Below are 27136 nucleotides of genomic sequence, written 5' to 3' on the forward strand. Positions count from 1 at the left end.
GAGGTAATAATTAACTAGTAACCATTTAAATGTGTTTCCCAATAAGCTGCTTCAAGCTCATCTAGTTTCAGCTATACCTAAACTAGAACAAGTTGTTTTATTGCTGCAGAAAACACGCGTACTTCTCATTTAACCCTAAAAGAAGAATGAAATACTGATTGTTGACAGCATTAAAAGTTGCCTTTTAAAATACCTGAAACAAAATGCAGTATTAGTTCTTCCTAAATTCACTATATAGTAATTTACTTAAATGATACAGGTGTAAATGTAACTGATTAAATAACAACTGAAATAATGGAAACTATAAAATGTTTGGAGGAATGTCATATGAAAACTTAAGCCACTTGGAAAAAGAATTTAACAAATTTTACTGAGGTTGAATAGCTTGAATGACATGAAAAGAACTAGACTCTAGGCCTTAAAGTCCAGAGAGCTAAATGGAAAACTAATCTTTTCACATTGCATGTTCTGTGGTACATTTATGATTATATCAATTTTTATTCAATGGTTGTCTTGAATCCATCTGAAAAGAAAAAGGCAGTGTTGACTACCACTAGAAAATTGCAAATAAAATGTTTAATTTCAGAAACTGAGTTCACCATTTATAAATACACTAAAACATAGTAAATGCAAAATTAGATTAGGCATAGGTACAGTATTTTAACAAAGCTACAACTTTTCTAAAAGGTCATAGGCAAATGATGACTTGTTTCCCAAAAAGTATTTAATGAAAACTGAAATGAGAAGATTAATCTTTCTGAAGTTAAAAAACCATGGAGAACGTTCCTTTCAATTTAAAATGCTGGCTATTTTTTTTTCCACCTTACTTGAAGTTTTGAGGGTGCTATGATATCCCATTTGCCTGCTGGACACTGACAGTTATGAATCAACCCTACTACACAAAATTCTAAGTAGTGCACCATATCCATAAGGCTATTACTGAAAATCAGAAGATCAGTTATTTTTGTACTAGAAACTTTAAGACAGGCTGTTCTACACAATTGAAATTACATTAGGAATAAGGGCTCAATTTTTACAATAGGGAACCTTATAATTTTGATGCACTAAAGATTAGAAAAGGCTTTAGAATGACATTAGAGTGTTCACTGTAAATTTCTTGCCTTTTTTTTTGTACATGGCATTAAATAACAAGCATTAATTCACAAACTTTGATAAAACTTCCAAAGAGCTTTTATAAATACCCAGAATATTTCTGTAGTTCAGTTACAACGTAAAACCTGAACAGGAGAACCCAGAATGGGAAGTTTTACTACAGATTCCTGTATAACTGACATTCTGTATCATCTCAAATTTATTTTCAGATACTAAGTCAATAGTCTCCTGTAAACACATCTTCCTCAATAATTCTTAATTCTTTAAGTACTTTAGGGCTTGCAGTTAAGAAAACACCACAAGATAAAAAGATGGCTTTAACCCCATCTTTTATATACAGCTTTCTTTTGACATCTACAAAAGCTGTTTTGTTGCAATTAAAGCAATGTTCAACTAAAATACAGTACCTGGTTTATGGTTTTTACATAATAATTGAATAAAAAACTACAGAATAGAACTGTTTACATCTTTTTTTTTTTTTGCCATTCTATTAAAACAAATGACTGAGCTTTTTTAAAGTTCATTTACAATTATGGATTAAAACCTACATAATTTTGTATAATTGACAAGACAGGCTATCTCTAGTGTGTACTTTTAAAAAACATATATACAGTATCTGGCCTGAAGTACTATGAATAAGGCACATGTAGACATATTGAAAGCTGAAAAAAGGAAACTAAAATTTGGAATTATAGTCACTGATTAGATGTCATACATGGCCCCTATTGGAGCAATTTAACAATCCAGGTTATAGATAGTTAATATCCAGTGAGCAACAATAGATTTAGTCTAGCAGTTTGTTCATTAGTTTCAATACTGGAAGTATATTAAAGGAAGATTCACTTTCAAAAAGATAAGCTTTTCAAAGTGTTCAATCATTAGCCTTGACTGACTAAAGTTGTTGCTTTCATTGGATGTATTGAACAATCTCTCTGAAGGAACAATGCTTGGTGGACAACCCAAGAACCTGACAGCCAATTTTGACAGTATTGGCCATGATGACTTCTTAAAGTTCCAGTAAGTTAGAGGATCACAGTTATGCTCAAGCACTTCTTCCTCCAAGTAAGAAAGCACCATTTCCTCTGGTAACTTTGCCCTCTCTTTCAGGTCTTTTGTTTTCTTCATGTCACCCATGAGTGACCAAAGATTATCTTCCCCATATGAATTTGTAGATGGTGAACCTATATCACATCCATTGGAAACAAGTTTATCATCATCTGAGGTAGAACTCATTATTTCCAGCTCCCTGATTAAGTCTTGTTTATATTGTTCAGCCTCTTCTTCTGTAAATAGGGATGTTTTATAGCGGGGATCCAGAAGTGTAGCAAAAATGTACCTTGGATCATGAAGTGTGGAGGACAACCTACTCACCATAGCTTCTTTCAAAGATTTCAGCATGGTATCTATGCCCATTGTTTCCTCAAATAACATTTCTATTTTCCTGTTAAGTATGTGAATCATTGGAATCACCTGGCTTAAAGTAGACATGTGTGTACTCATTTCCCTACTTGCAGCTTCAAAAGGTTTGAGAGCATGACACACTGACTGCATAACTTCCCACTGGTCACAGCTTATTAGCTCCCTAAAGCTGCACTCTATTGACATTTCATCAATTGCTCTCTTCTGTTCAATAAGACGTTCAAGCATATGAAATGATGTATTCCACTTTGATGGAACATCTTGTATAAGCTGATGCTGAGGTAACTCATACTCTTTTTGCAACTCAGCTAACTTCTCTCTTGCTTTTGCTGACCGATGAACGCGTTCACAGATCTTTCTTGCAATACTAAGCAAATTCTGAACCATTCTCTGGCTTTTAATAGCCTCATTTACTACGATATTAACAGTGTGACTAAAACACTGCACACTTGAATGATCACCTTCATTTAAGGTTTTTTCTATACTCTGATTATCAGTAACAGTAATCCCAATCTGAAGGCCAATGGAAGTAATCCACGTTTCCCACCAGTACTCTAACTGCTTTTGTATACTGATTCCATTGTAGTCACAATCAATCTGAGATACATTTAATAGTGCTGAACAATGGTAATCCTCACACTGTGGTCGAAATGAGGATTCAAATGTTACCCAATGAGCTGTAAGGGTTAGATATTCTCGTGTTTGGTTGCTCATCCATATTCCAGATGTAAAATGGATCACTCCACTTTCAGCTTCCTTAAGATGTGAAATAATTATTTGTTTTACATTATCATACATATCTGGAATTGCTGTCCTAGAAAAGTAAGACGGAGAAGGTAAAGAATACTGAGGTTGCAAGTATTCAAGAAGCCTGTTAAAGCCAATGTTGTCTACAAAAGAATATGGCTGAAGGTCAAGTGCAATCATTTCAGCTACAAGACTTGTGATTTTTTTGGCAACTGGGTGAGAGTCACAAAACTTGTCATTGGTTTCATCAAAAGTTGAAGATGCTAATAATTCTGTGCTCAGTGGCATGTGATTATCCATAGACGAGGATAATACTGTCTCCGAGACATCAGTTTTCAATACGTTGCTATGAAACCGCTGCAAATGTCTTAAAAGGCAACTTGTGCCCAGATTTGTTGGCTTTTTCCCTCTACTTATTGTACGTCCACAGTGCATACATATTACTTTTGTTGAATCTGCAGAACAAATTGAAAAGTGATTCCACAGTTTTGAGGTCTTCTTGCTATTAACAGGAAATATAATTTGATTATCATGGGTAACCATTGTAGGCAAGTCTGTCAATTTTGAGGATGAACATTCTGCAGAAGCCAAGGTGGCATAAGGAGAATTTGCCAAACTAACATCGATAAAGCTCTTTTGGTTTCCAATTACATCGGGATGGCGTCTATATAGATGTCTCATCAAGCAGCTTGTGCCCACATCTCCTTTTTTACCACGACTTATCATACAGCTGCAGTATCTACATACTGCTTTTAGACTGTCTGCAGGTGACAGTGAAAAGTGATGCCAAACTTCCGATTTAAGCCTCTTCATAATCCTTTTATTTTGCTGAAATACAGCAGCAGGTTCAAATATTAATGGACCTAATCCCTCACACTGCTTCTCAGGTGAAGAAACAAAGGAGACTTCACCTATATCATCAGACGATGACAGCATTGATGAGTCTTCCACTAGAGCATCTCCAGAAGAAAGAGTAGTATGGATCTCCTCAGTCAGTCTGTCTGGAGAAGAAGAAACAGAAGTTGATTCTTTCATTAGTTTTCCAGGAGAGGATGATATAGAATTCAGATCACTATCTGAGGGCAGTAAAGAAGGCAACAGGGTTGGAGGTGCAGTGTAGAGAGGTGGTATACTGGTACCACCTCCATTCTCTTGCAGGACAATGGAACGATGGGCTCTCCACATATGCCTTATCAAACAGCTTGTTCCCAGGTCTTTTCCATTCTTTCCTCTACTGAATTCATTCATGCAGTGGATGCAAACAGCTTTAGAATTATCTAGAGGTGACAAATAAAAGTGTTTCCAGACAGCAGATCTCCTTCTGGAACCTGATGTACTCTTTGGAATTACAACAGTTTTTTCTGCTACATTTTCCACAGTTTCATCATACTGGTTGTTGGGTAGCTGTGGAGATGACCCAACCATTATTTCTTCTTTGCTGCACTTTTCAGAAACTGAGAGATCTGATATTTCTTCAGAAGAAACAATAGAAACAGATTCCTCGATTATTTGATCTGGAGATGGTATTTTAGATGCCATTTTCTTGACCAGTTTTATAGGGGATAACATAGTACTTAGATCTCCAACATCTGCAGACTGAGGAGGAAGTAACAATGTAGGTGAAGAATAGGAGGATATACCTGGCATACTTCCATTTTCTTGAATTAGAACAGTAGGATGGGCTCTCCTCACATGTCTCATGAGACAACTCGTACTTAGGTCCTTTTCATTTTTACCCCTGCTAAATTCTTTCATACAGTACATACATATTGCTTTAGTGCTATCTCTTGGAGATATAAAAAAATGGTTCCAAGCAGGTGATTTTTTTCTGGAGCTTATACTTCTGCTAGAAAGAAGACTTTGTGTCACAGCTTCCATTGCTACATCATACAGCGTACTACTATACTGAGAAAAAAGAGAACCATAATCATCTTCATTTTCTGTAGATAAAAATTTGCCAGGGTTGTTGGTAATGAAGTTCTTTTCTTTGTCTTCTTGTTCATCACTGCTGTCTGCATGTTTGAAATCATCTTGTTCTGTCTTTATATCCATTCTTTCTAGAGTACAGTTAATGCTGTCTTGCTCGTGCTCTACTTTTAAATTGTTGATTTTACCCAAAACAAAATTATTGTCCATTCTGGGGGAACTTGCTTTACTCTTTTCCATAGCTGACAAATTCTTTTTGCCAAATAGTCATTTATTAATAAATATAGATGATTTAAAATATTATTTAAAAATTGATTTAAATGATATATCTTGAATACTGAATGCACAAACACAAATGTACTTATTTGTTAAAATAATCTCTGGTTTATGAATTCTATGTCTGTGTTGTGCATAAGCAAATATGATTGAATTAGTTGTAAAAATGAATTAAAAATTATAGACTTAATTAATGGAATCACAATTTTTTCCCCAGGATCAGGACATTTCAAGTCATAGATGAATGTTCTCAAAAACAGCTACTGTTAAATGCTTCATGTTGTAGACATAACCCTAAAAACTGAATGTTCTGATTTCTTGGTCAAGGAAGCCATTCTGTTCATCTTGATTGGGGAACTGTGATTCTTTTATACCATCTGGAAATAAACCAAACAAAAGACAAAATTAACTAACATGTTCCAAATATCTGTAGTAAATATGCACTGAAAACATGCACTAAATGTTCTGTTATTTTTCTTTAAGACAACAATTCAATATCTATTATTGGAAAAAATACACTTAATATATCTATTGTAGGCAAATACACATCTACACCATGCTGCTCTGGCTCAGCTCTGGCAAAATATAGACTCCAAGCATCACATCTGTATTTGGTTGGACATACCTACATCTACCCCACATCCTAATTCAACCACTGCATAATCATTCATATATATGTGTGCATGTATGTATGTATAAAAAAATACAAGCATTTAGCTGTATTGACACAGAAATATGCAAAAAGCATATGTAAACTTAAAGCATATGTTAAAAGCAAATGTAAACTTATCCTCTGGTATGCGTGGCCCCATCATTCTTGACAGCAGTGATTAAAAATGCTACATTTTACAGGAAACATTTAATAACTGCCCTTTGTAAGGGTATCCAGCATTTAGTCACACTATTCTCTGTACCTCTGACCATAGTCTCATACGGTCATATTCATATCATTGTGCTTCCAGGCAACAACATACCATGGAAACAAGCTACTTTTCGATTTTCATGATTAAAAACTGAAATGTTTTATTTAAGATAACTAGGCTATGCAAATGTTGTACTAAGACTAGGATCTTCCAAAAGCATAACAACATCCCTCAGAAGTAAGAAGGGTTATTTTAGAATGCCCATTTATACCAAGAAAGCTCATTTCCTTCATGGGTAAAGATTCCCTCCATCAACAATCCCAGTACAAAGAATAGGTTTTTGAAGTACTGCTGCATATAAATCACACGCAACTAGAGACTCAAAAAACACCCCCTAGTGCCCCCATACACACCTGAAGAAGCTGTCTGGATGTGCCAGCCACTTTCTTTTTTACTACAGTTCTATCAGAATTCTAAGCTTTGCCTAAGCCTTTGCCACTTATTCTCTTGTATCGTTAATGCAGTTATTGGTATTTTCATTCAAGACAACAAACACTTTTTGACCACATAGCTGATGCTACACTATGCACTCTAACTTCTATAAATTAGATTTTACGGGGCTAATACTCTCCTCAGCTGAGGACAAAATACACAAATTTGAAGCAGGTATTTTAAGAATTTCTCACACAATCTTCACATGTTACTCAAATGCAAGTAGGACTTCAGTAGACAAAAGGTAAAACTAGCCATAACTACAAGACATATGATAGGTCCATGTGGTGCTCACACAGACTTTTCCCCTGTATCAAGACCAATGTCACATTAGCTTTGCTAACTCCAACTAGTATTTCTCCAAGGTCTGTTTACCAGAGAAATCAAAAAGAACACATAGAAACTGTAACTTCCTACGGGTTTCAGACTTCTTCTGGAAAGCCTATTGTAATAATACCTTCTCTCTTTTCCAGTGCAGGGAAAGGGGCAGGAAAAAGGAGGGACGATCAGCTTATTACAGTTATTTTAAGAAAAGCAAGACAGAGCAGTCAAAAATTCCACAAAAGAGGAAGGCAGCAGCTCTGCTTTTCCTTTTTGTGAAAGTTTTAGTACTTGTGCTCTGCTCTGCATTACTCCCTCCTGAGAAAAAAAGAGATCTTTTCAGAGGCTGAGAAATATAAGGGTTGAAGAATTCCAACTATGGGGAAGGGAGCGGGAGAGACCTGAAGAAAAAGGACCACCTTAAATTTCTAAAAAAAAAAACCCTAGCTCCCTAACACACTTTCCACGGATTTGTGAAATCACATCTGACTGGGTCTCAGAACAACAGCTCTTGCAGCAGAGCCTAAATTATTGCTCAGTATAAAATTGAATGAAGTAAGAGTTAGTGATCCCACACGTATTGATTATATGGAAGCAAGTGCATCAGGGACAAGACAGAGAAAGAGGAGGATACTAAGTCAAGATTTTGAGTAGAAACAAAAAGATTTTTATTTTCTCATCTTCATTTGGATATAATTTGTGAATTTTGAGCTTGTATTGCAAACAGGAAAAGCAAGAATATATGGCACACAGGTTGCGACTTGGGATCACAGAGTAGGCCCATGAGCAAGTCACTCCACGCACAGCTAACAGAACATAATCTATGCATGTAAGTGCCAAGTTATGGTAAGCATATTATAAATTCTTCGCCAGATTCACACAAAACACACATCCATCAGCATCGGGTTCTGATGAATTTGTACACTTTTTTTTTTTTGCCTCAAAACAGGCATTGCATCTACAGTCTATAATTTCTTTCCTATGCATTCTAGACTCTTAACAGAATAATCCATGTAGCTGCTTTATTTGTCCCTGCCCTGAGAAGCTGTTACTGCTTAGCACAGTTAAGGGTAACATAGCTGTGACAGGAGTGGTTAGAAAGACTGACAAATCAGGCCAGCTTCAAACTTCAGAATGACACTTTACTAGATTGACATACATTAACAATACACATTGCCAATAGTTAATCATTATCAGTCGTTATCACTACATATTCAAACAGTTAGTCCTTAATCATTTTGTCCTAAATTAGCTTCGAGTACACAATACCACTGAGCTGATGCCATGTAATTAATGCTAATGGCTATGGTCCTTGATGGTCTTAGTTGCTGCAGTTGGGGTGAAGAGGTAAAAAAGCTATTTGGACTCTGAAGCAGGAATCAGGGTGAGAGACTTTTCTTCACTATTTTTCCTTGCTGTTGCTTTGTGCCTTTAATGTTTGTCATCCTCTCCACCAAAAAAAAAAAAAAGGTGTGGGGAGGAATCTCATCTGCTCCTGACTTCTTCTTTAAGGACTAGAACCTGTTCTGGTTCCACCAGACATGCTTCTTGCTTATTCTGTACCCTTTGTTTTTACTTGCAGATTTTACTACTTGAATTGTTGATTCACGCTTTTTCTGCACCCTATTTGCGCGATTAAACACAGGTCTCCCTTTGTCCTTTTGCATTTACACATTATTTTATATACTTACACTTAGCTGTGTTACAAAATTGTTGGTGGTTATGCTACTAGCAGTGTTATAAAATGCTTATATACACCATTACCAGTTATGCTATTGCAGTGTACAGATGTCTGGGTTCAAAGCAAAAAAACATTAATTATATGCTGCTTAGTGACTATTTTATGGGTGTTACAGGCCTCTGCTTGGCTACACCGTGCACAGTTTTCCAGGCATTATTACCTTCTTTTAGGAATGCAGAATAGCTAAGATTCATAGATGAGACTAGTCCGTGCTGCTGTATCACTTTCTGGGAAATCCCCATTGTTGGATGCCCCTGAGAAGATTTTGCATATTTTTTCCATTTTCTTTCATACACCTAAGTACAATCTCTATTACTTTGAGTGTTATATCATACTGTAAAATTAAGTCAAACTCGCTCCCCTCAAACACCCTTGAGGGTTTAAACCTAATAAAGCTTCTCTAAAATATAGTCCCCAAAATGCCCAAGGTTAGAAAGATGGATACGTTTTTCATCTCTCCCTCCCATGCCAACTCCATATAAGAGACAACCTGTAAAATAAACAAATAAATAATTCTATCCTATTTTGAAATTTTACAGTAGCCTAGAACAAAGTATGAATTTGCTTATGACCACCTCAAGTAGTTTATTTACCTGTGGAGACAAACTACTCAAAGTTAAGGACTACTGCTAAACAAATAGGATATTCAAGGAGAGGAAGAATCTTCTGAAAGGTACAAAAGGCTACAGGCAGTCAGCTCAACATTGAAGTGACTTATGCCTTTGAAATCTCCTCAGTTAGATACAGACATGCAATGAAATGCAAAGAATTAAAAGCCACATTGTAAAAAAGGTCTTCAAAGAAAATAAATGGAAACAGAAAACAATTATCTACTCAAATCTACTACTCTAGACTATTAATTCCTAAACTGCAGTAGACAGTCAGTGGTTTGCTATGGTAAATAGTCTGCAGAAACATTTTATAGAATTTTTCCATTCAAAATTAGATGACTGAAAGTGTATAGTGGTTGACAAGAAATGTCAGGGGATGTCACTGATCCAAAAAGTGCAAATTTTCACTGCAGATCATCATAACCAGAAGAAATCACTAGTGAAGGAGGCAGTTAAAAAAAAAGAGAGAGAGAGAGAGAGAGAGAGAAACACTGGTGTTTAGGGATTGCAGAGACATATATTAACATTCAGAGAAGTATGAAAAGTATGTGGGGACACTGAACCATGAGCAGATAATTTGTTTCTAAAGCAGAGAGAACCCTGCAAGCTTTAAGCTAATTTGGATTTTAGATTGAGTAGTTAGGTGATAATCAGAGTTGATTATATTACAGAACCTTAGTGCAAATAATGGCCTAGAGAATGTAGTTTAGAACAAAACACCTTAAACTATATGTGCATATAGTGTAAGTAAATATAGACATGCACGCACTTTGTGCAAAATGCAAGCATAGCGCTTTCAAGAAATATGCCAAATGTGGAGACAAAGTGAAAAGAAAATTATTCACTAGTTTAAAAAAAGATCAACAGTAGTGATAGACTTTGGGAGTAGGAGGTAGACAAAAAACATATTAAACATCAATTTGCACCAATGGATGTCAGCTTTAAAGAAACATTTCCTAAAATAAACAAGGCTAGCACTGTATGTGCATCATTAAGAACATCAATACAAAATATCCCTAAAATTATACAAGAGAGGAGGAGACATTTAAGAAATTATTAACTACCACTTCAATGGCAAGTACTATGCTAATTAAGGAATATTTAAGTACTAAAAAAGCTTACAGTAAGAAATAAGCAGAACAAAAAGAGATAGCCTGGGTAAACCATAATGCTTTTCTGAGTTATAAATCCTTTGAGAAAGGAAAATTAAGAACAGTGGACACTTTTTTTTTTTTTTTTTAAACAGAGACTTAATATGAAAAGATATCAGTAATAGCTCACCCCAAAAGAATTACAGAAGTTTGCAAGATACTGAGTGATTAAAATGTAGTATTAGAAGAGACTTGTACCTAAGTATAAGCATGAACTACAATGGATGCAACTTTATAATTAGGATCAAATTCCAGAAAGTTACGTTTTATACTTAAAAGAAACAAGTTGTTCCAGACCTCACACCAGGTATGATTTGTAGAGGAAAAAAAAAAGAAGAGGGTAAAGCCATATTTATTATTCCACAGCTTCCAGTCAGCTGATAGCCTGATCTACACCTATTTCCTTGCACAGTTACATTTATGTTTAATCCAGATTGTCTGTGAGCTGCATTTCAGATTACATCAACCCTTAACCTCTGTAGTTTTACAAAGACAGTCTCGCCAACCTGTAAAACCTCCTCTCCAACCTGTAGAACACCCTCCTCTGTCTGCAGCCCCAAACACTCCACCTGCCCACAGAGTCAAGTGTGGGAATAGGGTCAGCAATACTGTATATTGCGCCTAGTTGACAGGAATATTCTTTACTTTAACCTGATATTGTTCTTGGACTGGAACTGAATGTGACAATTCGGACAAGTAATATTAGACATTTTTATTAATCTTATATGAAAGAATTGAAGTTTAGAGAAATTTGTGTACTTAAGGGTTTAAAAAAGAAAAAAAAAGTGCATATTAATAGAATGGGAAACATCATCACCAAAGTCATATCTAAGCCAGTAAAAAACAAAAGGGCATAAACGGAGAGAAAAATAACTGAAGCTATTAAAGTGTGTATGTGTGTGGGGAACTAGTGCTAAACACTGAAATTATTTTTATTTAAAATTTCTAATATTTACTTTTTTTTAATCTATATCTTAAAAACGAAAGCCTGAAGTAACAGAAATAAAACCTTGTTGAATATCTATCCAGAAATAATTGTATCTGGGTTAGTTCTTGTTCTGTCTCAAGCTGTTGAGTCTTACAGAAGTTCACCTTTCTCGCTGCAGGAGCGCCTCCCTGCCGCTCAGAGGGGTCGCGCTTCTCCAGACTCATCTGCCTTTTGTTATTCTCTCTATTCCTGCTCCGAGGTCTACAGAGTCACCTTACTGCACGCCATATCCGTCAAGGTCGCACTCTAATGGTGCCCGAGTACTCCCAAAACACTTTTAAAATGAAAAATCTTTTGTAATTCCTTTCAAAGTTCTCTTTTTGGATTGATAGAGACAAACCAAACACCCACCACTACTAAATTAAAAATAATGCAGAAAGATAACAACCAGCAACACAGCTCAGAAGTGACGGGTTTAGATTTTAGACTCTTTTTAAAAGGACAGTGTCAAGTTAAAATCTAACCAACATGTGGGAAAAGGTAACACTGGATAAAATCAAACCGACTTAGCCTTCTACTCTTTTAAAAGCCAGTTTATGTTTTTACATCTCTTCTCCTTTTACTGTTCTAAACTTCAAAAAGTCTGTGGGACTCTACCCATCTTTTTCAGATATTCCCTGAAATCTCAGGAAAGATTCAAGAACTGAAATCTTGTTCCTACTGTAAATTATTCCCCCCTCCTCTCTCATCCTTGTTCAAATGTCTTCATCTGCATCTCAATGTATGGAAGAAACTGCTCATAAAAATGGTCAAACAAAAGGAAAACAGTATGATCTGTAGATTAGTATCATTTAAAAAAAAAGAAAAAACTTTGAAATATACAAAAACAAAAACAAAATAAGATTCCATTCTCATAAATAAAACCATTTAAAAAACCTTGTCTGATTCTTAATGCAGTTCTTATATCAGCATACGAACCATACAACTTTTTTAAAAGATAGGGATATTGTTTTTTAAAAGCTTTACATTTTGTATTTCTTGTTTTGAAGTCTGATATAAATAAGGATGTTTGTGTTAGCATGAATATTGTTCACATCTGGCCAAAGTTTAGTTCTTGCATCCCTATTTAGTGCCCAACGTGATTTGCAAAACATGCAATGTACCCAAATGTATCACCTGACTACAATGATACAGGCTGACTGCTCAGCATTTTTAAGAATAAAGCAGGCATCTGATATAGGGTAGAGAACCAAAATACAAAATTATTTCTGAAAAACATCAGTCTTCATCATTTATTTGACAATGTTTAAACATTTATTTATTTGAAGCATTGGCTGGCATCACCTAGGTTTAAGCAACTCTATGCTAAACACTGTAAATCCCATCACACAGAAATCCCTATTCCACATGATTTAAAATAGTATTTATCTTAAAAATACAAAGTAAAAAAGCAAAGCTAAAACTAACAAAAATTATATTTCATCTAAGCCTAAACAATGCCATTCCAAATACAAAGTTACATGTAAAAAAAGGAAAATATCAGTATGCTACATGTATTGCTGTACATAATACTATGCATCACCATGCATAATAATAACACTACTTACACCTACAACCACCTGAAAAACCTTTAATTGTTGCTACTTTTTTCTTAGTGCACTAAGAATATCATCCGATCTCAAATGGGGATATCTTCCTTCACGTGTCCTTTGCTAACTTCCCATAGCTGTACACTGATAGAAAGGGGAGAAAAAAGCAGACCGTACATGTTAATCATTTCCGTCCTGGCTTTTACAAAGAGAGCTACTCATAAAAAATGGATTTGTCACAGTAAGTAAATTATATTAACATTTGTCTAGAATCTGAATTGTCCCCGAAGTGCTGAAGAACCTTCTCTCTCATCACCTGATATGATACTACTGAAGCAACATTGTCAGGATATGTTTCTGTGCTATGTTCACACATGACAGATATTCCTGTCATTTGTTTTAAGAAATAATTTAATTAAATTTTAAGCAGGATTTTCAGAAATTTTTAAGCAGAATTTTCAGTTCAACTTTGCACCAGGTGAAAGCAACAGGAGATCTTACTCTTATTTTGACATTTTTATCATTTGCAGTTTTGGATAGATAACTAGTACATGCTAACAAAATGGGTCAATTCTTAAAAAAAAGTTACAAAAGAGATAAGGCTGTTTTATTAAGAAAAAAAGATGGATTTTTTTTAAACAGCTGAAGTATGTGCAGTTTGGCTCATCACATTTTTAGTGCAGGACATTCATGTTGTTTTTAATATCTCATGCTGTACAATTTGGGGCTGGGGGAAGGGGATGTGTACAAAGGTTCCAATAACATATTATGATGGTGAAAAATGAAACACAAGAATAAGAACAAAAGTAGGGAACACAGATCAGTAATATCATGAAAGAGGAAAGAAAACACAACCAAAAACACAGTAACAACTGATAAGTTCAGAAAGGCTTAAAGACAAAAGACAAAACATTAACTCCACGTTGCTAGTCAGAAAACAGTGTTCTGCTTTCAGAAAAGTCAGAACATTCAAAGCAAAGCTCCTCCGACACTTATCCCCTAAATGACCCATCCCTCTGTCTAGCCCATAACACTTCTCTTCCTCCTCCCATGAAACACACAGCTGGGGAAATTAATGGGCCATAATTAGGACAGGGATTCTTCACCTGACTACTTCATCTTCCTAGCTTGCAATATACTAGAAAACATATGCCTGTATTTTTTTAATGTCTATCTTTAAAACCATTAAGAGTGAAAGTAAGGATGATTCCAAACAGTTAAAAGTGAAGCGGCTGGAAAGGAGAAAGCTGTGGGTTACAAAGCTGAATAAGCAGGATGACAAAGGATGAGAAAGGAGTTAGGAGATATGTGCCATGCTCAGTGTACAGTAAGATTTCTTGGAACTCTTGCTGAAAGCAACCATATAAATACTATGAGAAAATAGAGCATTTGTACACTTTAGGATATAATATTAAACTGTTTTGACTAGAACACTCCTATATTAAAAACAAAAAAAATTATCTTTGGAACTGTTAAGATTATCATGTGTTACTAGCTACTCTGATACTAATGAGAATCAGGTCTGAAGAGGTCTGTTTTAAAAACCCTTCACAACTACCCATTAATGTAATTCCATGTTCGTATTGATGTCAGTTAGTTGCATGACTTCAGATAACTTCACTTGTGCTGCGGAAAGGTTTTCCATGATTTACTTAGATTTTATTTCTATATATGTAATAAGACACTGCACTATGTTTCTACTAAGCATTTGTATCCTGGAACTCATAGCTTACACATGTAAAGGCAGGCTAGAAAGAAAATGCACTTCATAGTCCCTGAAAATGTAGCAAATATTTTCAAGAGGGTAATACAAATACTAGATTATATATTCCATATAGATTTTTACAGCTGATTTTAATCTTTTTTTTAATCACTAAGCTTTATTTTGAATCAGAAGCTACCATAAATTGCAAACGATTCTCCAAAGAAATCTCTACGTCTCTGTACCCAGTGTCTTCCTTTTCCCTATAATGATAATCTGAAGGAATACATCCAGATTTTACATGAACCAGGAAAAGATCACCTCAATTAACTCTCTTTATTAAATATAATTAAAAACCATAATCACAATAGTATCCAAGATACCTTTTTAGAACGTTTAGAAATACTTTGTTTTATCTTGCTAATAAGAACAAGAGCTGCAACAAAAACAACTAGCTAATTTTAAACTTAAGGTTCCATAACAGATGCAGGCGCAATTGGTCACGGCCATGATGGGAGTGCACTTTTTGATATCCTTTTAAAGTATTTTCTGTTGCACAGTATTTTCAAAATAAACTGTATGTTCATCAGTAGTGACTAATCTTAACATATTAACATCTTCACCTGATATCCTAGTTTAAATTCAGTAACCTCAACTTTGTCCCTCTAAAAACAAGCAATCTAGTTCATAAAATGGTGGAGAGGGTAAGAGAAACGAGCATACAGATTGCCCCACTGCCTTGTCAGCCAGCCTGTCCTTCAGCCGACAAAACACCCTCGCCTCTATGACGAGACATCCTTTCCCTCCTAGCCTCTTTCAGGGACCCATTCTTCTCACCTTCTGCAAGACAAGGTGAGACTGTGCAGCAAAGGCACAGCCAACAGGGACAACCAAGCCAGGAAAACCAGCGTTGCTTCCACCAGCACCACACTGAGCATCAGCAGGAAACCCCAAAAGACACTCCTGTCACTGGCAAACAAATAGCTCAGTCTTTCTCCCCAAAGGACTGGTTATAGGAGAACCATGCTATTGCTGCAGACACAGATTTTAATTTGAGCAAACAGGGTTTTGCTCAGAGGTAATAAACAACTGGACAAGAATTTTAATTAAAAATAAAGCTTTCTATAGTACCTATCCTACCAATGCACTGTATGAGCTTTAATTATGTAATGCAACCTGTAATATAAATAAGTTTTACAGAATATGGTAACATAAGTATGTTTTATTCAGAGCAGGATCTACTACATGTTTAGTGCAAAAACAGGTAAAGAAAAGGAGAGCCTTTGCTGTTTCCATTTGCTTGATTTCTATTAATCTACAGAAGTCAAAATAATTATTTTAATAAACCTACTGTTTTGTGAGATATAAAAAAAGGAAAATAAATACAAACATTTAGAGAAAGGGGAAGGATCAGGAATCACCCTGTTCTTTATGAGCATTGTTGTATTTCCTGTCACGATCAGATTATGGTCTCCCCACAATGCAGTAAGCCACAGAAGATAACTCAAAGGCACCAGGCAAGGAAAAGCAGAATGGAAACTCAGTGCCTCCTATTCCACAGTGCCAAATGCAATCATGCTCCCAACAGCACGGTCTGCACACCGGTTCCTTGAAAGTTGACCTGTTCTTCCTACCATTTCAGTGGTGACTAATGCAAGTAGCAACAAGTAAAAACCTTTCATGTAATGTCAACCCCGTTGTCTTTAGTTTCCTCAGCTGTAGATATGCTCTCATAGTTATTCACTCATGTTCACACCTTCAATCAAGAAGAGAGAAGGGGAACCACAGAATAAAAGCAGAAAGTAGAAAATAAGATATGATTTCCATTGTCGCTGTTGCATTTCAGCACAGATTTGCTGCCGTCTTATATAAGAAAGACTCCAAAAAGCTATGGAAGGAAGTTTGAAACAGCCCCTGAGTTCAGTCCTTCCCTGTTCACTCCCATCATTTCATGGCACATCTAACACTGTTAGGTCCCTTTAACTGGGAACTACATTTTCTCCAACAATCTAAACCGCAAATAAAAGCTACTGCATACAGTATCCACTGAATAATTTTATTCTTATTTATAGTGAATGCTAAAGAATGTAGACTTAAAATTTTAAATTTAAGTAGATCTGAAATGTTATAAAAGAGAAGATAACGTCTGGCCTGCAGAATATCCATATCTTTGTTCTCAGGAAACTCTTCAGCTCCATATAGGTACACATCCTACCAAAACAGTGCCTTCTTGATCCCATACAAAGAAACCACCATAGACAGAAGGAACATTTGAAAAATGCCAGCTCTCTGGACCACACTTTTCAACTCCAGAGCCTCGTATGCAATGACTTGTTCACACAATGTTTTACGGGGCAATCTGTATCAATGAATACATCATATGCTGCATATTGATACACTGAAACACATAGGGAAAGCAAAGCTATGAAGGAGAACATTTTTAAGTGCAAGTTAAATTTGATAAAGTCTAACAGACTTCCACAGAAGAGCAATGCCAAGCAGCAAGTAGTATGAGATTGGTTAAAAATACTACAGTTTTGATATATTCCTTACATTTCATATTCCCCAGCATGAGGAATGTTAACGTTGAATGTTTAATCATATTTAACAACATGATTAAAAAAACACAAAGACTGTTTGTCACAAGCAACTCAACACAGTTTATGCATACATTTTTTAGGCTGACCAAAATTACACTCAAAGTTTTGTCTAAACTCTATTCCAGAGCACTTACAATCTGAATTTCAGCACAGCACAATGCGTATAACAAAAAGTAGGTAACAAAAATGTAGACATTTCTGTTGGAGCTTGTATTAGCATTTATTTTCTTTAAGAGCAGTAACTCACAGATTTCTTATCTACTGAAACAATTCAACTTGCAGTCAACAGTTATTTCATTTGGGAATATAATTCAAGAAATAGTTTGTGAAGATACTAAGACAAGACACTAATTTTCAGTAGGCAGGTAGTACTAAAGTGGTATTTTCACTGGAGGATTTTAACCTTGAGAGCCATATTAAAAAGCCATTTTAGCTAGAACTATAAAAAGCTACAGTACTTAACATCATATAATGAAATGGTACAAAGCATAAAGTGACCCTGATATGTGTATTTAAGAATTCAATATTAAATATATGAGAACAAACTTTTAGATATTCTGGCAAAAACAACACAGTACCTTCTGTAAAATTTCTTTACAATGTTCCAGAACTGACTTGAAAGGCTGCTGCAAATGAAGACTACTCTTTCTTATTCTTCAGCTATGCTACTGGCTTAGAAAGCAGTAACAGTTCATTTTTACTTAGACTCCAATAAAGAAAGATCCAAAAGCAGATATAGGATGTGGCAAAATCCCCCACAGCTTCTTTATGTGTCACCCAGGAAAACTTTCCTGAAAGAAATGAATCTGAATTTTGTTGGTTTTTTTCCTTCCATACTGAGGCTAACAGAGTCTCAAATGCTCCCACCAAGATCTTCTAGCTCAACATTTTACCTATCTTAAACATTTTGTCCATCTGTTGCCAACATGCACGTTAACCAATAATATAGACAGCTTAAAAGTTGAACTGTATTTACCAGGGAAACAGGAAAAGACAAACAGCATGCTCTGAAACATTACACAAGAATAGCGTTTATTACAATGTTAATCTACATATAAACATTTTTTTTCCACTGCATCTTAGTCAGGCATGGAACGTATCTTGAATCTTGTGCCTCTGAAAATCTGTATTCATAGCTCAAACTAATATGTAAAGAAAAAAAATGTTTCAGACAAAAACCCTAGAAGAAAATATTGAAGTTTACGCTGTCAGTGAGGATATGAACACCTGAATAAGCTAAGCATCATCAGAATACAGGATGACTGTACAGCATGCAAGTTACTTCCTTCTTTTTAAGGGGTAGACTGCAGGGTAAGGGTGTATATATTATGCAGGCAATTGCCATAGAGTGAGAGGTGCATCATAAACCGTAAGTATTATTGTGACACTGTAAAGATATCCAGGTCTCCAAACTTAATTTTTAAGTCTCAGGCACTTGCACACACCTCCTGCTAAATTATTAAGCTCCATACAAGTCAATTCACAGGCACATGATTATTCAGGTCCTTCATCAATTGGCTTGCTCTAAATTAATAATAATAATAATACAAGACCCAAACCAAGAAAGCAAGCTGTCTACTAGTTTGCTTGTTTGTTCAGAGGGAGATAAAGTTACACATCTGTTCCACTGCATGCAGGAGGCTTCATTTCAGACTAAATACTTGGTACTCAAACTTGATGATGCTGATTGTTTCTAAGAAAAAGAAGAAAGTAATTCCTTTTAACAGAATTTTTAGTCATCTTAACTGTCATAGTGTTATGGCAAGTCTTGGGATGTTTCAAGTTTCTCTTTAGGTCATAGCTCCAGGAGCTGTATGACTAGTTCTCACTTTTTTCTAAAATCTCTAGCCCTCATGCCTGTCAAGCAAAATTGGACATTTTCAACTCTAGACCTCAAAGCAAAGAACAAAATAACCCACATGGAAAAAAAGGAATTCTAAAAAAGACTTAAAAGTCTTTTTTTTTTTTAACACATCTCAGTGTTGATTTATGGATTCTTTTTATGCTTAGGGATAACCACGTGAAATTCTAGTCTCCAAGATGAGACCAAAGCAACTTAATCACTTCACCTTGTGAACGCAGTTTACACTACACTATGACATTTTGAAGGAGCTTGTCAACACCTTTTTATGCACTACAGGATCCATTTGGCAGCTTGTTATGCCTTCTCTTCATGAGCTAAACATACTACTTACGTACTGCACCTAGCATCTGTATTAATCGACATGTAATAGCATAGGATCAACACAGATTATCATTCCCCATATATAAGAAAGGAAAGACTGCAGTGGAGCATATTGAGTCAGATATTTTGACTGAGCAACAACAACAAAGACCAAAACAGTCTATCACAGGACATATTTTCAGAGTTCTGCTTCTTTAGTCCCACTGATTTTCATGCAGACACAAGCATCATTGTGCAGAGTAACCAGCTGCTTCAGTGCACCACCATACACTAAAAAAAAGAACAAGAAACCTTTTTGCCATCTTAGAAAATCCAGTAGGTCAACTTCTACTCTCAATCTGAATGCAGAAAATGCTGGATTCTGTAGTGGCTAGTGGTCAATATGGTTCTTTGCCCCCTTTCCTAAACTTCATATAGGTCAAGAGTCAACAGCGGTTAAGTCAGCAAAGCATTCTTCCCAACAGCTCACTGCTTATTGCACTTGCTCAGACTGTGGGGCACTTGAAAATATATACATTTCCCTGAGAAGCAGAACACCCCTCAGAGGGAGGAAAGTCCTGATTGCTGGTTTACTGTGCATTATGGACTGAATTACATGTAGCCTCTTTTACTGACATTTTCACTTAAAAAAAAAAAATAGTTCAATACTCCCTATTAAGCAAGAGAAAACATCTTTAGAGCTCTGTGGCGAGGTAATTTGCCTGTTAAGAAGGGACACTTCAGTTGTCCCTACTCTACTGAACATTTAAATAATGTATACAAAGTGGAAGGTGTCAGCTAAGGAGAGCGAGACCCACCCAATTCAGCACACTCAGCAGGAGCAGTTAGGGAGCTCTCTTGAGATGTGGATTCAGCTCCTCAGGTGAAGGAGGGAAGGGAACCTGGCTCTCCCACATTCCTTGCAAGTGCCAGAGCCATCAGACTACAGGCAAGAAAGGGGCACAAATAACGTGTCTTTATCCTTCCTGATGTCTTAAAAAAAATAAAATAAACAACAGAAAAAACCTCTTCCATTCCCATTCTTTCATTTGTAACAGATGACTAGAAAAACGGTTTAAAGCTGAGCCGAATATTTAATTCAATTCAAATTAATGTTTGGGTTTTCTTGATTGCTTCTTTTAGTGAAAAGCATAACAAAGAAAAAGTCTTTTTAGCTGGATCAGCTTACTTTCTTTAGAGATAAAGACTGATTCAGAAAATAGCATACAGAACTATAGCAACAGGTAACCAGCATAATTATCAAAATGCTAATGAGATGAACATATTTGGTACATATTCTTAGATCGCTGTCATATATGAGAAAATAATAGCACAGTATTAATTCTAAATACTTTTTTCCATACATTTTGTAAAAACTTACCAAAGAGAATTACTAAAATACGTCACAGCTGTTAAAACAAGCCTGTTTTCAGATATAAGTTTCAATTTATTGACTACAGAAATCCAGAGCTAGCTTTTGTATTAAATGTACAGAAAATCAGAGCACTCAGTGCAAAAACAACTTTTACCATACCAATGGAAAAATATATCTGCATGGCAGTAGAGAATGCAAACTAGCACTTTTTTTTAAGCAAAAATGACTTAAAAAAAAAAAAAAAAAGCTTGTAGACGGCTACAATAATGAACTAGTACCCTACCTGAACCTTCATGAATGATTGTTCAACCCTGCATGTCACTGCAAAGCAAAGTGGGAGGGGAAAGCGGAGAGAGATGGAAGGGAGGCAAGTGTGCCGTAATAGCTAAACAGTGCGCACAGGTTGCTAATTTCAATAAAGATGATGGTAATACCATAGTATGTCTAACGTCAACATTCACTGAAAACAGTATTACACTGTTGATATCAAAGACCAATACTTTTCTTTCCAATATGTTGTTCGATATCAAAAAGTCACAGTTTGTTCTGGGTTACTAAACTTGAACAAAAACATGGACCTTAAAAATCAAGGTGTTTCCCTCCTGTTATTTTAGCCATCATGTTATGCTGTGCCTCATCAGAGAGGAAAGAAACAGAAGAGTGTGTAAACTACGTACCGTTCAGGACAGAAGTTTCTCTAGTTTGGAATAAAACTGATAAATGTTTTAGTTGTTCTTACTTCTTGTCATGTGTTATTTCTAAAACTTTAAACCCCAGATTTCACTTAAAAGCTATCTTTAGGCCACAGGAATTACTCCATTTTTTCACTAAGCAGCTGAAATTAAACAATCCCACGGCTGTGAATCATCGACGGATAGCAACAATGCCAGTAGCAAATGCAAAATAAACAGCTGAAGTTGCACAGAAAATGCATATTTGCTATGCAAGAGAAGACCTTTTTTGAAGCATATTTTAAAAGCATACAGCTAGAACAGACAACATTACACAAATTACATTTATTTCTGTCAATGCTAATAAAATACCTAAACTATCCTTATTTAAGAAAAAAGTCAAATCTGAGGATGAATTAAACATTACAGTCTACACTGTGCAAAATTCCCAACTAAACTATCTGTAGTAATGCCTTCTACCTAAATCTAACTAAATATACATGTATAATCACAGCTTTTTGCATTAAACAGTTTTAATCATACATTACCATGGCAAACACAATATGCTCATTTTGGACATGAGAACTCCTATTGATTAAAACCAAGCCTCAAAAGACAGAATTTACAGAGTCCCCTTTATAGAGTTTCCAGGCTGTCAATGGTGGTAAAATGCAATAATATGTTGGGAGGTATGTCCCAAAACATCTGCACTCCTTAATACAAACCTCCTCTTAGTCAGAAAGAAATCTCTACAAAGCTTTGTCTTTAGGTTGTGGAAAATTAGAAAAAAACAAGTTTCAAGGAAAAGGAGACAAAAAGTGATGTAACAGAGTCAAAGGCCACATAAAACAGCAGCTATTCCCTGTAAACTAAAGGTTTGCTAAGACTTCCTTCTGTAATACCTGCTTGTTAAGAATTTTTGACCAGAGGATCCCATTTATTGTATATTGTCTATAAAACAAGACAAACAATTTTAAATAAATGCATGTGAAATTGGATTGCCTTCTTGGATTTCCAAAGGACCTGTTATAAACCTTATTGATGTATTATTTGTATTAAAGTAGACCCCCTTAGCACTAACCAAGATCTAGGACCCCATCATACCAGCTGTTTTGCCAACACAATTCCTACTCAGAAAGCTTGTAGTCTTGGTTTATAATGAGCCTAAGTAGGTGGATACACCAAGCAGAGATGGAGGCAGTAGGAGACAAGGTAACAGAAACACAGTAAGCAGTACTCTGAGCTCATCAGCTGTATACTTTGACTTTTGCATTGTAATTGAGGATTCTCTATCTGTCACAATTTTGCTTTGCACCAGTAAATGAGCTGGACAGCTATTATTAAAAAGTAGGAATGATTAGAAGACATTTTTCCCTGAGATGCTCAGTTTAGCCATTTGTGAGGCTCACTTGACTTATTCTCAATCCATTTTTACACTTGTCTTCTTCATGGAACTTGTGCAGAATATATTCTTACTCTCAACATCTGTTAAAGTAGGAAGATATTAGCAATACTGAAAGCCCCAAAGTAGATGGATTTCCAACCGTAAAGAAACTTTCAACACTTTGCCTGCAAGTCTTATTCCTAGTAGAATAACCAGACAGTAATCAAATTTATAAGTCCACAGAAGAACTTCTGCTGCTTTTCATATACAATGAAGGGATGTAAGATTTTTTTCCTCACTCAAAACAGACTCCATAGCAAATAATAACTAGAAAGCCCACCCCCTCTCCCCCAAAAAACTTGTACAAATACAGGATTTCTAGTGGCAGTGTGGTATTTTGGGGACAGATGATAAAGTTTTCCAGACTTCACTTCCCCAAATATGTACTCCACAAATATCCTCCCAAGGATGCATGTCTAAGTTTTAAGTGAAATGTTGCATTATGGAGGACAATCTTCAGAAGAAAAGAATTGTGTTCACTCTCTTAAAAAGCAAAACACATGCAAACACACCATAGCACATACTGGAAAACAACACATAAGGAAAGCCTAATAGGTATGTTCATGTTATGGGGGCTTGAAAGCCTTTCTTTGCTCAGCCTTACAGTTGTAGCATGACAGCTCATGGCAAATTATTGAAACTCTTCAAAAAACTCCCCCCAAAACAAGACACAACTGCTTCTAACACAGAAGCACCAAGCAGAAAAGAAGGGGGAGAGCCAACATTTTTCTACCCTGTAAAGCAAAACACTGCTACACTTAGCAATAATAATTAGAATCACTGCCAATGCAAAACAGGCCTTCCAGATACTTAGCTTTTATCCCATTAATAAATGTTTTTACACTTTCAGTAGATTGCACGTGCAGCAGGCAACTTTAAGCATACAGAATATATAGGATACCCTTCAAAATCCAACCATATGTATTACAGTACAACCAGTGTCCACTGTCAGCAGCTATCCCAGTGCAGATCTAGAAGTTAGAGAAGACATCTTTACGTGTAACAGCAAGTAAAAGTGAAAACGAGCAAAAGTGAAAACGATAAAGTTAAATTCCGCAGTTTTTCCATATGTACCTCTTCGGAGCCAATAACGATTCTGCCCTAAGAAACAGCAGGCTGGAAACTTCACGCGATACAGGAAGAGACGGGGTGTTTACGCTGCCGCTGAAACGTCCTTCTGCCCAGCTCGCAGGCTGCCGGCAGCGGAGGCTCCGGGACTTCCCGGGCTCCCCGGCCCCGCGGAGCCGGGCGCGGCGGCCGCCCGGGCCCGCGCCGGCCGGCAGGGCACGGCCGCATGGTCCCGCTCGCTCCCAGCGCCAGCGCCAGCGCGGGGCCCGGCGCCCGGCGGCGAGGAGCGGCTCCCACCAGGTGGGACGGGGCGGGCAGCCCGCGCCGGGTCCCGCCGGCCCAGCCTGGCCCGGCCCGGCGCGCCGCGGACAATGCCGGCGCGGGCCGGGGCGCAGCCGGCGGGCCGGAGCCCCCGGGCGGGGTGGCCGCGGCCCCCCGCCCCGCCTCCGGCCGGCGGAGGAGCCCCCGGGCGGGTCCGGGCGGGCGCCGAGCCCCGGGCGCCGAGCCCCCGCAGCCCCCGGAGCGGCGCCCGCGGCAGCCCCCGCGCTCGGCCCGGCAGAGCCCCCCGCCAGGGCCTCGCAGACAATGGAGCAGCGGTGCGGGCCCAGCCCCGGCTTCCTGCGCCGCCCCGCCGCCGCACGCCCCCTCCCCGGCCTGGCGGCGCTGTCCTGCCGGCGCTCCCCGGCGGGACGGGGTGCCGCGCCGCCCGGGGGCCTGGCCGCCAGCGCGCGGGCACCAGCGCCGCCGAGGCAGAACCAGATGGCGGCGGCACGGCAGGCGCCGCGGAGGGGAGAGCCGGATCGCGCTGCCCCAGCCCCAGCCCCAGCCCCCTCCCGCTGCTGCTGCCGGGACGGGGCCACTCACCTCCCCGGCCGGCCGCCGCAGGGAAGCCGGAGGTCGCCACTGCCAGCGCCGCGGGCCGGGCCCGAAGGAGTTAAAGGAAGGGTCGGGCAGGACCGTCCCATTCATTAGCCGGGCGCTTTGTCTCCAGCCGCCGCCGCCGCCGCGGCGCTGAGCAGGCTGCCCCGGCTCGGCCGCCACCGGGCGCAGTGCGCAGGCGCTGCGCGCGGAGGGCGGTGCCGCGCCGCGGCGGCACGTACGACGCAGAACATGTCATCCGGGCCGCGGCCCGCAAAATGGCCGCCCCCGGAGCCGCGACGCCCGGCGGGCGTTGGCGCGGCCTCAGCGGCGGCCGTTGCAAGGCGGGTGTCCGGCTGCGCCCTCCTCCGCGGCGGCGCCGGGGCGAGGAGCGCGTCGCAGCGGCGCTGCAGCCGCGCCTCGCCTCGGTTCCGGTGCGCTGGGCGGCGGTGGCGGCGGCCGCCACCGCTCCAAGGGCGGCGGGCAGGGCCGGGCCGGCCCGGGCGGATCCCGCGGCGCGGCCGGCCCGGGGGCGCCGGGGCCTGCGGCCTGCCCCCGCGGGGCTGCAGCGCCGTCCTGGGGGCCGCGGCGGAGTCCTCCTCGGGCCGGCCGGGCGCCCTTTCCGTGCCTGCAGCCTCCGTGCCGGGGCCCGGGGCGCGGCCGGGGCGCAGTCTGCGCGTGGTGGGCCGCGGCGGAGGCCTGCGTTAGGGTGGCTGCCCGGTCGCTGAAGCCGGGACGGCGCTGTCACCACTCCCTTGGGGCACGCGAGCAGCCCGCGGTGACCAGGAACGTAGTCGCATCGTTAGCCGGAGGAGAGTTTTCATGTTTTTAGGATTTGGGGATAATAACTTAAAAGCTTTCACACATATTAGTGCTCTAATAGCTTCTAGATTTGGTACTAGCTCTGTATAGCAGTCCTTGTAGCGTGAGTCTGTATTGCCTGCTGCTTCCTCAGGGGCACTTCACATGGCATTTGAATCTCATCTCCTGTCCATCGTGAGGAAAGCTGTTGAGGGATCAGGGATGTGAATTGTGTTAATTCCAACTAAACAGTAGTCTGCGGTATGCTTGAGTTTTTCTGTATAAAGTCTTTCCTGTTTTGATGGTCAGTTGTTTATCGGTTGTCTTCTGTGACTGAGAAGGTTTAGCCAAAGTTGTTAGTTTAACTGAGTGTTTCACTTTTTTTATTATTACTTGTTTTGTATTCATTTTTTTAAACATAACTTACTTGTATGGAGCAGTGGGTAAGTGTATGATCTGGTGAGACTTTGACATTTCTTGACACTATTCCTAGTGGCAGAATACTTATTTGGTCTTATTTGATTATCTATTTATTTGATTTTGATGTGACTGATCATGATAACTTATGTCTTACCTTTGGGAGCAGAAGCCTTATCTTTGGGAAAGGAAGTAAAACTCACTTGGAAACTCATTGTGTACTCTCCCACTGCACACTTCTGTTTCCATGTGCATCTCTACCTTTTCTACTGTTTTTACATAGGCTCTATTATGAAAATTTCCTTAGGTGTTAATGAGGGTTAATTATTTCTCTAAATTATTTTCTAAGTGACCTGAGAACCATTCAGCATGTAGGTATTTCACGCATTGGGTGAAATAGTTGGAACTTCTTTCTGTTTTACAGGAATATTTTACAGAAATACATTGCAACTTAAGAAAGTAGACTTTAAAAATCTGAGCAAAACTGGGCCTGAAAAAACATCTCACGAACAACTAATTAATATGAAGAATAAATAAAACAAAGAAAGAGGTGGCAGTGATTTGGTGACATGACTGAAAGAAAGTCATCGCAATATGTAGAAAAGGCTCCAGACTGCCAGCTTGTGGTGAGTGTAGCATTGTTGGTGTAGTGGTAGTGTAAGGATATAGGTTCTCCATAAAGCATGCAATCTGAGTTGTAAGGATGTGAAATAACAACCTTCAGTAAGATGGATATCAGAAAAATCTATGCAAGGCATCTGGAAAGGAAGAAAGCAAAACCATTCTTATTTAATCTCAATAGAGTAAATGTAGGTGGCCCCCACACACACCCTCCCCCCCCCCGCCCTGCTTATGCCTT

General features: G+C 38.6%; 2 protein-coding genes across 9 annotated transcripts in view; one reads left to right on the forward strand and one right to left on the reverse strand.

Annotated features, from left to right (window-relative positions):
• The window catches only part of ALG12 (ALG12 alpha-1,6-mannosyltransferase), a 43515-nt gene extending 21871 nt beyond the window's left edge, over positions 1-21644 (forward strand). For 4 of the 8 annotated variants that reach the window (XM_067315834.1, XM_067315773.1, XM_067315825.1 and 1 more), the window contains exon 11: positions 13244-13948. The gene's annotated coding sequence lies outside the window, so the exon portion shown is untranslated. Of the gene's footprint in view, positions 1-6018; positions 6114-13243; positions 13949-15555; positions 16014-21632 lie in introns of those variants that run through there. The other 4 variants (XM_067315790.1, XM_067315797.1, XM_067315810.1 and 1 more) reach the window with 4 other exon arrangements.
• On the reverse strand, positions 557-25160 carry ZBED4 (zinc finger BED-type containing 4). Its single transcript, XM_067315761.1, has 2 exons — positions 25066-25160; positions 557-5858 (listed from the first exon to the last, which is right to left on the reverse strand). The coding sequence occupies exon 2, from the start codon at positions 5443-5445 to the stop codon at positions 1924-1926; it is 3522 nt and encodes a 1173-aa protein (XP_067171862.1). The 5' UTR covers positions 5446-5858; positions 25066-25160; the 3' UTR covers positions 557-1923.
• Between the last annotated feature and the right edge of the window lie 1976 nt (positions 25161-27136).

This window comes from Apteryx mantelli, chromosome 1, assembly GCF_036417845.1.
Source record: "Apteryx mantelli isolate bAptMan1 chromosome 1, bAptMan1.hap1, whole genome shotgun sequence".
Lineage (NCBI taxonomy): Eukaryota > Metazoa > Chordata > Aves > Apterygiformes > Apterygidae > Apteryx > Apteryx mantelli.

Excerpts from the sequence above, each read along its gene's own strand:
- ZBED4 (XM_067315761.1), bottom strand. The coding sequence starts at position 5,445 with ATGGAAAAGAGTAAAGCAAGTTCCCCCAGAATGGACAATAATTTTGTT.